This window comes from Coregonus lavaretus (assembly GCF_964263955.1).
Source record: "Coregonus lavaretus genome assembly, chromosome: 14".
NCBI lineage: Eukaryota > Metazoa > Chordata > Actinopteri > Salmoniformes > Salmonidae > Coregonus > Coregonus lavaretus.
Window position 1 is genome coordinate 22,777,216 of NC_140001.1, and position 14,065 is coordinate 22,791,280.

Sequence of the window (14,065 nt, forward strand, 5' to 3'; positions counted from 1 at the left end):
TCTCTGCGAGTCCCTTCCTCCACCCCCCGCCATTCGCCTCCTCTGAGCATTCTCTGAGTCATAGTATCCTGCACCTGCTGATTTCTTTGTCAGGCCATCACTGCACACATTAGTTCCTTGTTCACTGTCCATCAGCACACATAATGATAATGTGCTTACTGATGCATTGCCTTTTAAAGATGAGGCAAATTTATTCTCCCTAAGTAGTTCATGCTATTGGCATTCAGAGTGTGCACCCGGTCCCGCGTACACACACACACACACACACACACACACACACACACACACACACACACATTCACTGAGCCGACTCGAGCGCAGTGGAAGTCTCAACCCATTGTTCACCCGTCTTGGAATACCTGATGGTCAAATGCCGACCCTTCTACCTCCCAAGAGAGTTTTCAGCTGCTATTGTGACTGTTGTATACATTCTACCTCAAGACAAGATAAATAACAAGCTGCCACTTAACGAACTGTACGAGCTATAAACAAGCAGGAAAACTTGCACCCGGAGGCTGCTTCCCTTGTTGCCGGCGATTTGAAGACACGTGATGCCCAACTTCCATCCACACGTCTACTTCGCCACTAGGTGAGATAAAGACCACTGTGACTCTACTCACAAGCAAGGATACAAGGCCCTCCCTCTTCCCCCATTCGGCAAAATAGATCATGACTCCATACTCCTGCTTCCTGTTTACAAGCAGAAGCTCAAACAGGAAGTACTCGGGAATGAAGCAACAATAGAGAGAGAAAGAGGAGGTAGGATAATAACATTATGGGAAATATTATCAAAGGTATATCAAATCAAATTTTATTTGTCACGTGCTGAATACAACAGGTGTAGACCTTACCGTGAAATGCTTACTTACAAGCCCTTAACCAACATTTCAGTTTTAAGAAAGAATACCTAAAAAAAATATATATATATAAAAGTAACAAGTAATTAAAGAGCAGCAGTAAAATAACAATAGCGAGGCAATATACAGGGGGTACCGGTACCGAGTCAATGTGCGGGGGCACCGGTTAGTTGAGGTAATTGAGGTAATATGTACATGTACAGTGACTTGCGAAAGTATTCACCCCCCTTGGCATTTTTCCTATTTTGTTGCCTTACAACCTGGAATTAAAATGGAATTTGGAGGGGGTTGTATCATTTGATTTACACAACATGCCTACCACTTTGAAGATGCAAAATATTTTTGGGGGTGAAACAAACAAGAAATAAGACAAAAAACAGAACTTGAGCGTGCATAACTATTCACCCCCCCCAAAGTCATTACTTTGTAGAGCCACCTTTTGCAGCAATTACAGCTGCAAGTCTCTTGGGGTATGTCTTTGCACATCTAGCCACTGCGATTTTTGCCCATTCTTCAAGGCACAACTGCTCCAGCTCCTTCAAGTTGGATGGGTTACGATGGTGTACAGCAATCTTTAAGTCATACCGCAGATTCTCAATTGAATTGAGGTCTGGGCTTTGACTAGGCCATTCCAATACTTTTAAATGTTTCCCCTTAAACCACTCAAGTATTGCTTTAGCAGTATGCTTAGGGTCATTGTCCTGCTGGAAGGTGAACCTCCGTCCCAGTATCAAATCTCTGGAAGACTGAAACAGGTTTCCCTCAAGATATTCCCTGTATTTAGCGCCATCCATCATTCCTTCAATTCTGACCAGTTTCCCGGTCCCTGCCGATGAAAAACATTCCACAGCATGATGCTGCCACCACCATGCTTCACTGTGGGGATGGTGTTCTCGGGGTGATGAGAGGTGTTGGGTTTGCGCCAGACATAGCGTTTTCCTTGATGGCCAAAAAGCTAAATTTTAGTCTCATCTGACCAGAGTACCTTCTTCCATATGTTTGGGGAGTCTCCCACATGGCTTTTGGCGAACACCAAACGTGTTTGCTTATTTTTTTCTTTAAGCAATGGCTTTCTTCTGGCCACTCTTCTGTAAATCCCAGCTCTGTGGAGTGTACAGCTTAAAGTGGTCCTATGGACAGATACTCCAATCTCCGCTGTGGAGCTTTGCAGCTCCTTCAGGGTTATCTTTGGTCTCTTTGTTGCCTCTGATTAATTTCCTCCTTGCCTGGTCCATGAGTTTTGGTGGGCGGCCCTCTCTCGGTAGGTTTGTTGTGGTGCCATATTCTTTCAATTTTTTTATAATGGATTAAATGGTGCTCCATGGGATGTTCAAAGTTTCTGATATATTTTTATAACCCAACACTGATCTGTACTTTACATTTACATTTTAGTCATCTAGCAGACGCTCTTATCCACAGCAACTTACAGTTAGTGAGTGCATACATTTTCATACTGGCCCCCCGTGGGAAACGAACCCACAACCCTGGTGTTGCAAGCGCCATGCTCTACCAACTGAGCTACAACTTTGTCCCTGATCTGTTTGGAGAGCTTCTTGGTCTTCATGGTGCCGCTTGCTTGGTGGTTCCCCTTGCTTAGTGGTGTTGCAGACTCTGGGGCCTTTCGGAATAGGTGTCTATATACTGAGATCATGTGACACTTAGATTGCACACAGGTGGACTTTATTTAACTAATTATGTGACTTCTGAAGGTAATTGGTTGCACCAGATCTTATTTAGGAGCTTCATAGCAAAGGGGGTGAATACATATGCACGCACCACTTTTCAGTTATTTATTTTCTTGAATTATTTGAAACAAGTTATTTTTTTCATTTCACTTCACCAATTTGGACTATTTTGTGTATGTCCATTATATGAAATTCAAATAAAAATCAATTTAAATTACAGGTTGTAATGCAACAAAATAGGAAAACACCAAGGGGGATGAACACTTTTGCAAGGCACTGTAGGTAGAGTTATTAAAGTGACTATGCATAGTAATAAACAGAGAGTAGCAGCAGCGTAAAAGAGGGGTAGCCATTTGATTAGATGTTCATGAGTCTCATGGCTTGGGGTTATAGCTGTTTAGAAGCCTCTTGGACCTAGACTTGGCGCTCCGGTATTGCTTGCCGTGCGGTAGCAGAGAGAACAGTCTATGACTAGGGTGGCTGGAGTCTTCGACAATCTTTAGGGCCTTCCTCTGACACCGCCTGGTATAGAGGTCCTGGATGGCAGGAAGCTTGGCCCCAGTGATGTACTGGGACGTACGCACTACCCTCTGTAGTGCCTTGCAGTCAGAGGCTGAGCAGTTGCCATACCAGGCAGTCATGCAACCAGTCAGGATGCTCTCGATGGTGCAGCTGTATAACTTTTTGAGGACCTGAGGACCCATGCCAAATCTTTTCAGTCTCCTGAGGGGGAATAAGTGTTGTGGTGCCCTCTTCACGACTATCTTGGTGTGCTTGGACCATGTTAGTTTGATTGTGATGTGAACACCAAGGAACTTGAAGCTCTCAACCTGCTCCAATACAGCCCCGTCGATGAGAATGGGGGCGTGCTCGGTCCTCTTCTTTTTCCTGTAGCCCACAATCATCTCCTTTGTCTTGATCACGTTGAGGGAGAGGTTGTTCTCCTGGCACCACACGGCCATGTCTCTGAACTCCTCCCTATAGGCTGTCTCGTCGTTGTCGGTGATCAGGCCTACCACTGTTGTGTCATCGGCAAACTTAATGATGGTGTTGGAGTCGTGCCTGGCCATGCAGTCATGAGTGAACAGGGAGTACATGAGGGGACTGAGCACACACCCCTGAGGGGCCTCCGTGTTGAGGATCAGCGTGGCGGATATATTGTTACCTACCCTTACCACCTGGGGGCGGCCCGTCAGGAAGTCCAGGATCCAGTTGCAGAGGGAGGTGTTTAGTCCCAGGGTCCTTAGCTTAGGGATGAGCTTTGAGGGCACTATGGTGTTGAACGCTGAGCTGTAGTCAATGAATAGCATTCTCGTGTAGGTGTTCCTTTTGTCCAGGTTTGAAAGGGCAGTGTGGAGCGCAATAGAGATTGCATCATCTGTGGATCTGTTGGGGTGGTATGCAAATTGGAGTGGGTCTAGGGTTTCTGGGATAATGGTGTTGATGTGAGCAATGACCAGCCTTTCATAGCTCTTCATGGCTACAGACGTGAGTGCTACGGGTCGGTAGTCATTTAGGCAGGTTACCTTAGTGTTCTTGGGCACAGGGACTATGGTGGTCTGCTTGAAACATGTTGGTATTTCAGACTCAGATAAGGAGAGGTTGAAAATGTCAGTGAAGACACTTGCCAGTTGGTCAGCGCATGCTTGGAGTACACGTCCTGGTAATCCGTCTGGCCCTGCAGCATTGTGAATGTTGACCTGTTTAAAGGTTTTACTCACATCGGCTACGGAGAGCGTGATCACACAGTCGTCCGGAACAGCTGATGCTCTCATGCATGTTTCAGTGTTACTTGCCTCAAAGCGAGCATAGAAGTAATGTAGCTCGTCTGGTAGGCTCGTGTCAGTTTGCAAGCCCTGCCACATCCGACGAGCTTCGGAGCCGGTGTGGTACGATTCGATCTTAGTCCTGTATTGACGCTTTGCCTGTTTGATGGTTCATCGGAGGGCATAGCAGGATTTCTTATAAACTTCCGGATTAGAGTCCCACTCCTTGAAAGCAGCAGCTCTACCCATTATCTCAGTGCGGATGTTGCCTGTAATCCATGTCTTCTGGTTGGCGTATGTATGTACAGTCACTGTGGGAACGACGTCATCGATGCACTTATTGATGAAGCCAGTGACTGATGTGTTGTACTCCTCAATGCCATTGAAGAATCCCGGAACATATTCCAGTCTGTGCTCGCAAAACAGTCCTGTAGCTTAGCATCTGCTTCATCTGACCACTTTTTTATTGACAGAGTCACTGGTGCTTCCTGCTTTAGTTTTTGCTTGTAAGCAGGAATCAGGAGGATATAATTATGGTCAGATTTGCCAAATGGAGGGCGAAGGAGAGCTTTGTACGTGTCTCTGTGGGTGGAGTAAAGGTGGTCTAGAGTTTTTTCCCCTCTGGTTGCACATTTAACATGCTGGTAGAAATGAGGTAAAACAGATTTAAGTTTCCCTGCATTAAAGTCCCCGGCCACTAAGAGCAACGCCTCTCGATGAGCGTTTAACTGTTTGCTTATGGCCGTATACAGCTCATTGAGTGTGGTCTTAGTGCCAGCATCGGTTTGTGGTGGTAAATAGACAGCTATGAAGAATATAGATGAAAACTCTCTTGGTAGATAGTGTGGTCTACAGCATATCATGATATACTCTACCTCAGGCGAGCAAAACACTGAGACTTCCTTAGATATTTCTTCACCAGCTGTTGTTTACAAATATACATAGACCGCCACCCCTTGTCTTACCAGAGGCTGCTGTTATATTCTGCCGATACAATGTATAACCCGCCAGCTGTATGTTATTAATGTCGTCGTTCAGCCATGACTCGGTGAAACATAAGATATTACAGTTTTTAACCTCTTAAGGATTGGACCCTTTTTTAAAATCTTCGCCTAAAATGACATACCCAAATCTAACTGCCTGTAGCTCAGGACCTGAAGCAAGGATATATATATTCTTGATACCATTTGAAAGGAAACACTTTGAAGTTTGTGGAAATGTGAAATTAATGTAAGAGAATATAACACATTAGATCTGGTAAAATATAATATAAACAAAAAATGTTCCATCATCTTAGAAATGCAAGAGAAAGGCCACAATATAATATTGCAGTTTAGGCGCAATGTAGATTTTGGCAGCAGTGTGTGTGCAAAGTTTCAGATTGATCCAGTGAAGTATTGCAATACTGGACTATTTTGTGTCAAGTCTGCCCAAATGTGCCGAATTGGTCAATTGATACATTTTCAAGTAAATAACTACAGAGAACATACAAAAATGATATGGTAATACCAAATGTAAGTTTAAACACTCCCAGGAATTTCATACATGATGGATCGTTAGCTTATACACTAACTTTCACACAACTAGATGGCCGGGCGGGGTGGGTGTGGAGCCAGAGACAGCAGAGGTTCAAACTGTAGAACCAGTTCCTACATTTGAATATAAAAATGGATTTTATCAAACAAAACTATGCTACATTTTATCTCTGGGACCCTTAGGATGACAAATCAGAGGAAGATTACTGATAGTAAGTACATTATTTACCTTCAGAGGTGAATGTATCAAACCAGGTGCCATGATAAGTTTTTTGTTGTTGTGCACTCTCCTCAAACAATAGCATGGTATTTTTTCACTGTAATAGCTACTGTAAATTGGACACTGTAGTTAGATTCACAAGAATGTAAGCTTTCTGGCCATAATAATAATAATATGCCATTTAGCAGACGCTTTTATCCAAAGCGACTTACAGTCATGCGTGCATACATTTTTTTTGTGTATGGGTGGTCCCGGGGATCGAACCCACTTCCTTGGCGTTACAAGCGCCGTGCTCTACCAGCTGAGCTACAGAGGACCACATGAGACATGTTTGCTGTTACTTACAACAGTCATGCTAATCACATTCTCGCACGTTAGCTCAACCGTCCCGTATACGGGACACCGATCCCGTAGAGGTTAACAAGTTGAAGGTGAGTGAAAATAGTAAAAATTCTTCTGACACACCCCTGAACCTATAGCGCTACAGCCAACGCTTAGATTTACCATTGCTTTATGTTTGTTAAAATAGACCCCTAGGTGTTAATCATGTTCTTATCATTCGGGATACATAACATGTATTTCTTTACATTTACATTTAAGTCATTTAGCAGACGCTCTTATCCAGAGCGACTTACAAATTAGATTCTACTGCATTGGTAAGTGACAATAGGAAGAAAGATGGATGTTGGCATGAACATATACATTATAATATGTATTCTAATTATACTATATATATAATAAAACGTCTAATAGAATGTCATCATAGATGTTTGACAAAAGTTTATTGGTACATCCTTTGTAAGACACAAGGCAATCAGTGATGGTTGAGGTGGAGGGACTGAGTACAGAAAAGCTAATAATGTTGTGTATAAAGAGATATTTTCTTGTCCTGGTGATTTGGCATCCTAACAAATGTACACACGAGGACACTCTTATCACCTAGTAACACACAAAGGCCTGAAACCAAAGGCCTCTCCATATCTGCATCTCTCAGCTGGCCAGTAGAGGCTGGTAATCACAAAGTACACCACTGCCAAATAAAAACACCACAGGCTAAGTCTCTGTGGCCAGTTTTTTATTCATGGGATAAAAAACGAGGATTATTTACAAACTTGCCATTACCTCATCTCACCAGAATAAATATCTGGCGATTAAATGTTACGTTCTAGTTTTCGTTTAGATTATAATTTTGTGAAAGTCAGAGATTGCTGAAAGATATATTCAACATCAAATCTAGACTCTGAGAACAATGGCATATATAGGACATTTATGACAACATCTATTTCCATGGTTCAAGATGAGAAAAGTATAGTGTAACTAACTTAAACTAGCCTCAGCATATCCACTCACCTATGCAGAAAACAATCCAATCAGCCAGTTGGCTTGTTTTCATTTACACAGGTTGAAAAATTGGCTTGACCCCTAGTCACGGCATCTCTTATGGTTTATAAATGTTCCCAACCAGCGTGATTAAGATCAGGCTTGCAGTCATTACGCTAATGGAAATGCATTTTAATTAATGACATCCTCATTTGCATTGTGTGTTAATTATCTAAATCACTTAATCTCATCTGTACATTCTAATTACAATTTACAGCTTCAATGAGTCTGACAATTTCTCTGAGATAAAGATGCTCCACTCCCTGTTTTCACTGAGTTACATAAACTTGGCTAAACTGAGTGAAGTAACTTTAATTTTGGAGACCGCAAAAAAACTGAGATAACTTAACAATTAAATCAGGACTAACAGCCAAACTGCCAAACATTACACTTGCCCTACACTCCTTGCTAAATGAATTACAACTAGGGTGTACTACAGAGTTGTTAATTTCTCAATTTCTTCACTCTGTAATACAGCATTGCAGAGACACTTTGTATGAAGATATGCACAGGTCTAATTATTAACCTTTAATATCAGAACATGCTTATGTATTGTCTTACCTTAGGGTGAACATTTCCACAGGAGAGAAGGCTGAGGCAGTGATGAAGGCGGAGACAGTGTCCCTCTGCCTCATGGGCATGGCTGGCACCATGACCAGGAAGTTACTATCCAGCCTGTGTTCAGTCAGGAAAGGAGCGGCAGGGATCTGGTACAGACGCACACTGCCGATCCTCCTCATGGGGGTGGAGGTGGATGAGCCAAACAGCCCCTCTTGATCCGAGCGGATGGAGATGCCTTTCTGGGCCTCCTCCGAGTGGCACTCCCCTGCCTCTGTTGACTGTAACATGTAGTAGAGCTCCACCGTGGTCCCCTCGGCCAGCTCTATAGTCCTCTGACGCCCAGGCACTACGCTGGGGGGGCTGAACCAGCCGGCCAGGGGCTCCAGCTCAGCCACACACAGCCCCAGCTCCCCCTTCAGCTGGCAGGTGCCACGCACCTCCTGGGTCTCGTGGAAGGCAAACATTCGTACGCAGGGCAGCTTGTCGATGGCGCTGTAGTCGTCCCAGTCCCTGCCGGCCACGTAGAACAGCACCTGGACCCTGGGCTTGGCAAGGTAGATCCTGTCCTGGATGATGAAGGTCTGCACCTTCCAGTTGAAGGTGAACATGGAGGACGCCACGAAGGCTCCAGGGTTCTGGATGAGCTCTGGGGGGACAGGCTGCTCCACAGAGAGGGGGCCATAGCTGGCGTTTACTGAGGGCATGCTGCGGGCCTGGTAGATGAAGAAGGGCTCCGTCCGCGACAGCAGGCTGGAGTTCCTCATAAACTCCTGGTTGGCCTCCTTCAGGAAGAAGGCAGACTCTGCGTTGACCACCTGGTAGTTGACAGGCAAGTAGGTGGGGATGGATGAAAATCTCTGCAATCCCTCCAAGACTCGACAGTCTGCTACTACAAGACAGAAAATAAGAGCTGAGTCAGGATAAGCTCAGGCAGTGCTCACTTGTTGTACATCCTGTACATTTCCTCTAAAGCTTCCCTCCGGTAAAACTAGAATGGCCATACTGAGTGACAGCCATTTGGACTGGCGCTTACCAGACAGACCTGATAGAACTACACACAGACAGCAGAGAAGACACTGACTAATGTAAGCTGCTGTCAGGCCTACTTTACAATACATTTCATTATATTGTAGATGTAATTTCATGGTGTACGGTTATTGTAATGTTTTGATATTCTTAAAATGAAGGAAACTAACTCCAGGAGTCAGGACCATTGCACATTACATTACTATCCATATATTTTCTCATATTGTAAAAAAAAAAAAACACATCTGGAATAACCAAGTTTTGGTCAATGATACTCTACTTAGCACTAGTAGCTTTTTCATACTTTGCTGCCCCTGCCCCCGCTCCCTTCATTTTGTCTGCACCTAACATAAAAAAAATTCTGCTCTGAAAGCGGAATGAGATCCAATTATATTGAACCTCTGGTAAATCAATCTTTCAGCTGAGCTCAGCTCAGTCTCCAGATGGAAGGGAAATATGCAATATTCTAGTGTGAGAAAGTACAAAGAGTACTGCACAAAGCCATAGAGGTGCCGACAGAGAGAAGAGGCACCAACAGAGACTACACCAACAGTATGATGATAAGATTATCAACACAGATTGTGATAAAACAAGAACAAGTAAACATGAAATACTTATAACGTTCATGAAAAGCTCAGGTATCATTATCATATTGCAACTCATATGAAAGATGACTTTATGTAGGGCTACAATTCACAATGTGTTAAAGCTGCAATATGTACTTTTTTTGGGTGACCTGATCAAATTCACATAGAAATATGAGTTGTAAATCTGTCATTCTCATTGAACGCAAGTCTAACAAGCATCTGTTCAATGTGCGCTATTTCTATGCTTCCCGTTCTTAAATTTAGTTTTTGCATCTTTTACTTTCAGTTTTGTACAGCAGCTTCAAACAGCTGAAAATGCAATATTGTTGGTTATTGAAAATATGTTTCACAGCGGTTTAGACGGTACAATGATTCTCTACACTATACATTGCTTGTTTTGTCACATAAACTGAAATTAGGCAAACTATTATAATTTTTGCAACCAGGAAATGGCAGAGCTATTTCTGAATATTGCACCTTTAAATAAGCAAGATGTACATGAACATACAGTATGAATGAATGTAATCAGTGGAGTTTATGTATGTAATGTGGAGTAATCATGAGTTGTTTCTGGTGAGCCATTGTTAACAGGTCCCACTCCATGGTGGCCTGTGTGATGAGAGAGAAAACACTACACTGGTAAAAAGGTTTTAATCACCCAAAGTGGGCTATGACCTTCCTTTTAAGAGCAATCTGCTGTGTGATTACTACGCTTCCCCCCCCCCCCCCCCCCCCCCCCCCCCCACACCTGCCTGCCTGCACAGCACACTTCCATCTTCCACGTTTGCTGGGAGAGGATTTAATTCCTTAGCCCCAGCCTTGTAAATCAATGTCCCGACAATTTACAAATCAGCCAGGGATTTGTGATTCATGGCGCCCACTTGACCTCGGCCCTGTCTGTCCCATGAAGGCAGCATGAAGGCCGTGAGGGATGCAGCCTGCCTGCCTCCGCATCTGAAGGGCAACACAACACTGTTTAATTTAGGGACTCTCTCTCTCTCTGCTGAGCCCAATCACCCCATAGAGGAGTATCACTAACAGCTCCACTTAAACATCACCCCATAGAGGAGTATCACTAACAGCTCCACTTAAACATCACCCCATAGAGGAGTATCACTAACAGCTCCACTTAAACATCACCCCATAGAGGAGTATCACTAACAGCTCCACTTAAACATCACCCCATAGAGGAGTATCACTAACAGCTCCACTTAAACATCACCCCATAGAGGAGTATCACTAACAGCTCCACTTAAACATAACCCCATAGAGGAGTATCACTAACAGCTCCACTTAAACATAACCCCATAGAGGAGTATCACTAACAGCTCCACTTAAATATCACTTAGCTGCTTCAAAGTAAACACCAGCACCCATATGGGGCTTTTATAACAGAAGACAGACACCATTGGACAATACTATACCGCAGTGTAATTTGTTATTTTCTGAACAAACTCGAGAAGTGTTGTTTGTACACATGAAGCATTGTTGCAGATGGTACGACGACACTAACAAATGAAAAGCTTGATAGTCCAGCAAGAGCAATACAAGATAGAACAATCAGGAACAAAGTCTCCTCCTCTGCGGTCCCATGGTGGCAATGTTTCTACTCACATCTCAGGAGCTGTCTCAATCCAACAAGCATTATAAGACAAAGCACTCGCTCCAGAGGCCTCAGCATTTCTCTCATGTCTCTACTATAATGATATTTATTGTCTGTGCTTTGCAGATGACATAACACACTTGAGAAGGAATGAAATGCCCCTATGTGCCTCACATACATAGGCTAATGCTACTCATAGAACACTGCAAAGTGCACATCTACACATCTACGAATGGGATCGCTCTTGTCTTCTTAGTCAATCAGGCTGTTTTAAAGTCAGTCAGATTTATTCCCTTGTTACCAGCTGTCAAATGGCAATTTTCTAACCGTTAGTCATGCTGTATTGACAGTGAATGACAGATACCATACACTGCATGGGCAACATTTTGGCATCTATGGAGTCAACAAAAGTCTGAGACATTTTCAGGAGAAGAATTACCTGTCAATGTTAAGCGTTGCCACCAAGATTAGCTATGCAGTGTGTGCTGAAAGGAAAACCTTTATAGACTTAATATATTCATCAAAAAGAAATGAGGACCAAGGTACTCTTCATGTAATTAATTAAAATGCCTTTATTTGTATGGCATGTTCAATGGAAACAAAGTTTAAAAACTCAGACGCGTTTCGGTTTGTACTCCCTGACGAAGGCCATGCAGCCGAAACGTGTCTGAGTTTAAAAAAAACTTTGTTTCCATTGAACATGCCATACAAATAAAGACGTTTTAATTAATTATCTGAAGAGTACCTTGGTCCTCCTTTTCTTTTGATGACCAATTCACCCCTTTTACCAAAGAGCACCTTCTGTCTACAAGAATCTACTATTGTGTACCTTAGCAGCGCTTCCCTTCTTTCTTTTTTTCTAGACTTAATATATTATTGCAAGGTTGACTGATTTTGTGGATCTGGCTCAGTCTGTTAGTACGTTCGTACGTTAGTCACACGTGATATCTAAGGCAGCACTTGGGTGAATGATGCGTTAGTCACATGCCATATCTCAGACAGCACTTGGGTGAATGATGCGTCTTGCCATAGTGATCCGGCATTTAAAAATGACACTGATTGGCCAGGTGGTGGCGCAATAACAAGAGATTGAAAATGCGAACTTTGAAAGGTCACGCCCCTCACCCCGTTTTGACCTAAAGTCATGAAATTCGGTAAATAGTTCCCTCTCCTCACAAGGAACACATTTGCCTCAGGGACCCATAAGGTCCACCATGATGTATTTTACGCAGCTTTTTATATACACTTCTAGCACTGAATGACCGATCTGCACGAAACGTAATATGTGGCATCTATGGACAAAATATTTTCCAGACTAGTACCTAAAACAACATATTGACAATAAACATTCACGTGGGCGTGGTCTGGCACGTAAATGCATATAAATCAGTCAAGGACGTTTCTATTGTAACACAATTTGGTACACATGTTGCAAACACTGTCAAGACTCAACATATGCAAGAAAATTCATATTGACCACACGGTGGCACTATAACGGCACATGTTTACATATATTGATCTGTTTGACTCAGAGTGATGAAATTTGGCAAACATGCTCAGGGACACGAGTAGCTAACCCACACGATATCTCAGACTCCACTGGCCCAATTTTGATGAAACTTAGGTGAATGATATGTCTTGCCATAGAGATCCGGCATTTACAAAATGGCCCAAGGGGGGCGCTATAGTAATCAACTGTATGTACGTTAGTCACATACGATATCTCAGACACCACTGGCCCGATTTTGATGAAACTTGGGTGAATGATCCGTCATTTACAAAATTGCACTGATTGGCCTAAGGGGGGTGCTGCATCATTGGTGGGGGATGACATGTTTACTGTTGCCTTGTTTTAATTTCTGAGAGGCCCATTCTAGCCAATTGTGAACATTTGATACAAAATAAATAAGAAATTAATTAACCATGTGCTTATTACAATTAAAAGGATGGCCAAGATCCCTCAGAGGGAGCACATTAATCAACATAATTTTAATCTGTTTGTGACCGAATTTAGTAGTACGATTTCTAAACTGAGAGGACAAAAGTTTAAAGGAAGAAAAAAAGGGATGTTATAAATTAAAACTCCCCAGAATGTATAATTCATTGCAGATTATTGAATTCCATTCAAAGCACAAGCAAACAAATGGAAACCCTGTGTGTGCACATTAAATCTACCAATAAAGAATAGTTATGAACTTGACATGTGTATTCAAAAGCAGATAGCTACGTTCCTCTCTGCAATCTTTGTGAGGCAGCTTTGTAGAAATACAAAGCCAATCTATGCTCATTTTAAAATAATATGCTGGAGATAGATTAATTGATCCAAGCAATCAAGGAGGTTGGAATTTTATGTTTACAACAAATACACAAAGCACTGAATGGGTTTTTACATCAGAAAATAATTCTTAAACCTTTTACAAAAATGCTTTTTTCATTTGTATCTTAATAAAAGCAGCTTGAAGCCACCAACCTTTGAGTAGGTCGTTATGTGACTACATGGTAGAGTAACTGCAGCATATTGTAGTGTACAATATGCTTACACCCTCAGACAACTGTGAGATCCCATTTCCCAGATGCTGGGTATCAGTATACAAATCTATGATGGAATCAGTCTCTGGAATTGGCTCCGAATTTGCAACCTTAAAAAAAACAAATATCAAGAGTGAAAAGGAAATAAAGAGAGATGGGAAAACTCTAAACCCAAATCCATAGTAATCAAGAGTCAGCAAGCCAGTGCTCGGAATTGAAATAAATAATATACACTGAGTGTACAAAACGTTAGGAACACCTGCTCTTTCCATGAGATAGACTGACTAGGTGAATCAAGGTGAAAGTTATGGGCCCT

General features: G+C 42.7%; 1 protein-coding gene across 1 annotated transcript in view; it reads right to left on the reverse strand.

Moving 5' to 3' along the window:
- The window catches only part of LOC311141817 (transmembrane protein 132C-like), a gene marked incomplete at its 5' end in the record, with an annotated part of 246,561 nt that overhangs the window by 193,985 nt on the left and 38,511 nt on the right, over nucleotides 1-14,065 (reverse strand). The window contains one exon of the mRNA XM_084177293.1: nucleotides 8,005-8,893. Coding sequence (XP_084033419.1) covers nucleotides 8,005-8,893 — 889 coding nt within the window. The remainder of the gene's footprint in view (nucleotides 1-8,004; nucleotides 8,894-14,065) is intronic.